Source organism: Apium graveolens, chromosome 10 (genome assembly GCF_009905375.1).
Source record: "Apium graveolens cultivar Ventura chromosome 10, ASM990537v1, whole genome shotgun sequence".
In the NCBI taxonomy this organism is placed as follows: domain Eukaryota; kingdom Viridiplantae; phylum Streptophyta; class Magnoliopsida; order Apiales; family Apiaceae; genus Apium; species Apium graveolens.
Genome location: NC_133656.1, coordinates 167,165,933 through 167,167,923, shown reverse-complemented (window position 1 = coordinate 167,167,923; position 1,991 = coordinate 167,165,933). Strand labels below are relative to the sequence as shown.

Here is a 1,991-nt window from a genome sequence, read left to right as displayed (position 1 = left end):
TTAGCACATTTGAAGTTTTCTAGTCTGTTTTTGGGCTCTACCTGAGCTTACTCTAATTAGTTTATTCGGCTTCACTACTTCTTGGTGTTTACCCACTCTCTTTCAGGTCAATGCTTACTTTAATGCCTTATCTCTTCAAGGGCGCAATCTGATGGGACAAAACATTTCCTTAGAGAAAATGAAGAACAAGTGGGAGAAAGATTCCAATGAGTGGGAGTCAAGGGTTGTGGTTGTTGAGGACAGCAAAGTTGCGCTCCAAAAGCAGTATAGCCTCGCGAGGAGGAAGAAGATGGAGTGGAGGATGATGGTCAATCTCTATGACTAGAAAAATGAGTTTCTCCAGTTGATGGATCAGCATGATGACGAGATGCATCCAGTGAACATGTCACTTTGTTGGGATTCGGCCATTACGAAGGTCCATGGTGTCTATCCTGATATTTTTCAGCCAGATGACTTTCCTAGTCCTTGGGTCTCATCTTATACTACCATGGTCGTCAAAGCTCTGACTCAAAGCCAGTTGTGGCTCCTCAACACTCAGGCTCTAGTTCAAGTCGTTTTGGCTCCTGGGGAAAAAAGCCTATTCGTGACAAAGCTAAAGGGAAAGCCCATGTTCGAGGAAGTCCTAATGGGAAGGCGCCATCCAAAGTCCCTTATATGGGAAGATTCGTAATCCCGTTCAAGGAAAGAGGATTAAGAATGAGGGTTCCTCATCTTGCCCTTCGGGGAGCTCTGATAGCGAGACCAGTGAAGATGAGGATAATGGAGAGGTCACTAAGAGGGCGCGGAATGGAGATGAAGAAGAATGCTCCTCTGAGGAGTGATCTCCCGACCTTGCATGGCCTTGATTGTCTCTTATGGATTTAATTTAGAACTTATTTATTCGTGGTCCTATGTGGTCTTAAGATATTTTAGATTTGTTTCCTAATTGTCCTTCGGGACTCACTTGTGATCCTTCGTGATCTTCTATCTTTTATGCAGTACTAGCTTGTTCATTTACTTATCTTTTATTTTCGGTATTTGGATTTCTTGGATTGCATTTATCCAATGCTCATACCTAAATAATTGATAGACAAGATTATAAAACAAACTTGCATACATAGATAATATCCTGAAAAATAGGTTCAACCCTTACATAGAAAAGAAATGATCTCATCGACCTTATTACTACTAATACTACTAAGTACTAGGAGCATAAATTGCTAGGTCTAAACATGATAAACCCTTAAGTTTGATGCATTCCAGGTTCCAGGCACCTCATCTCCACCCAATATTTCCAAGTTATAGGATCCTCGTCCTAGTGTCTTCTTGACCTTGTAAGGTCCTTCCCAATTTGGGGCTACCTTCCCATTCTATCCAACTCCTGATGCCTCAATTTTCCTTAAAACTAAGTCTCCTTGATTGAAGAACCTCTCTTTAACCCTCCTATTATAATAGAGGAAGGGTCTGTGCTGATGCTCTGCATTACGGCCGTTGGCTTCATCTCGGACCTCGTCAATGAGGTCGAGGGCGAGCCTCATGTCTTCTTCATTGGTTTTTGGTTCATATGCTTCAACCCTCGGTAACCCATTTGTGATCTCAAGGGGCACTACTGCCTTGGCTCCGTGAGCCAGCATGAATGGGGTAGCTTCAGTTGTAACATTACAAGTAGTACGATATGCCCAAAGTATAGGTAGAAATTTATCCACCCAAGTGTTTCTTGAACGTTCAACCCTCTTCTTGAGTCCATCAAGGATAATTCGATTAGCAACTTCTGTTTTCCCATTTTCTTAAGGATGGGCAACTGATATGAATAGGAGTTCTATGTTGTTGTCATTACAATAATTCTTGAACTCTTCATCGTCAAATTGTCGCCCATTATCTGTAACAAGGATGCGTGGGATTCCAAATCGACATATCACATTCTCCCAGAAGAATTGAGAAATCTGCTTGGTGGTTATCTTGACCAATACCTTGACCTCAATCCACTTAGTGAAGTAGTCAATGGCGACCAT

At 42.0% G+C, this 1,991-nt stretch overlaps 1 protein-coding gene across 1 annotated transcript; it reads right to left on the bottom strand.

Annotated features, from left to right (window-relative positions):
- Nucleotides 1-1,349: 1,349 nt before the first annotated feature.
- LOC141691276 (uncharacterized) lies at nt 1,350-1,991 on the bottom strand. Its single transcript, XM_074496013.1, has 2 exons — nt 1,817-1,991; nt 1,350-1,624 (listed from the first exon to the last, which is right to left on the bottom strand). The coding sequence occupies exons 1-2, from the start codon at nt 1,989-1,991 to the stop codon at nt 1,350-1,352; spliced, it is 450 nt and encodes a 149-aa protein (XP_074352114.1).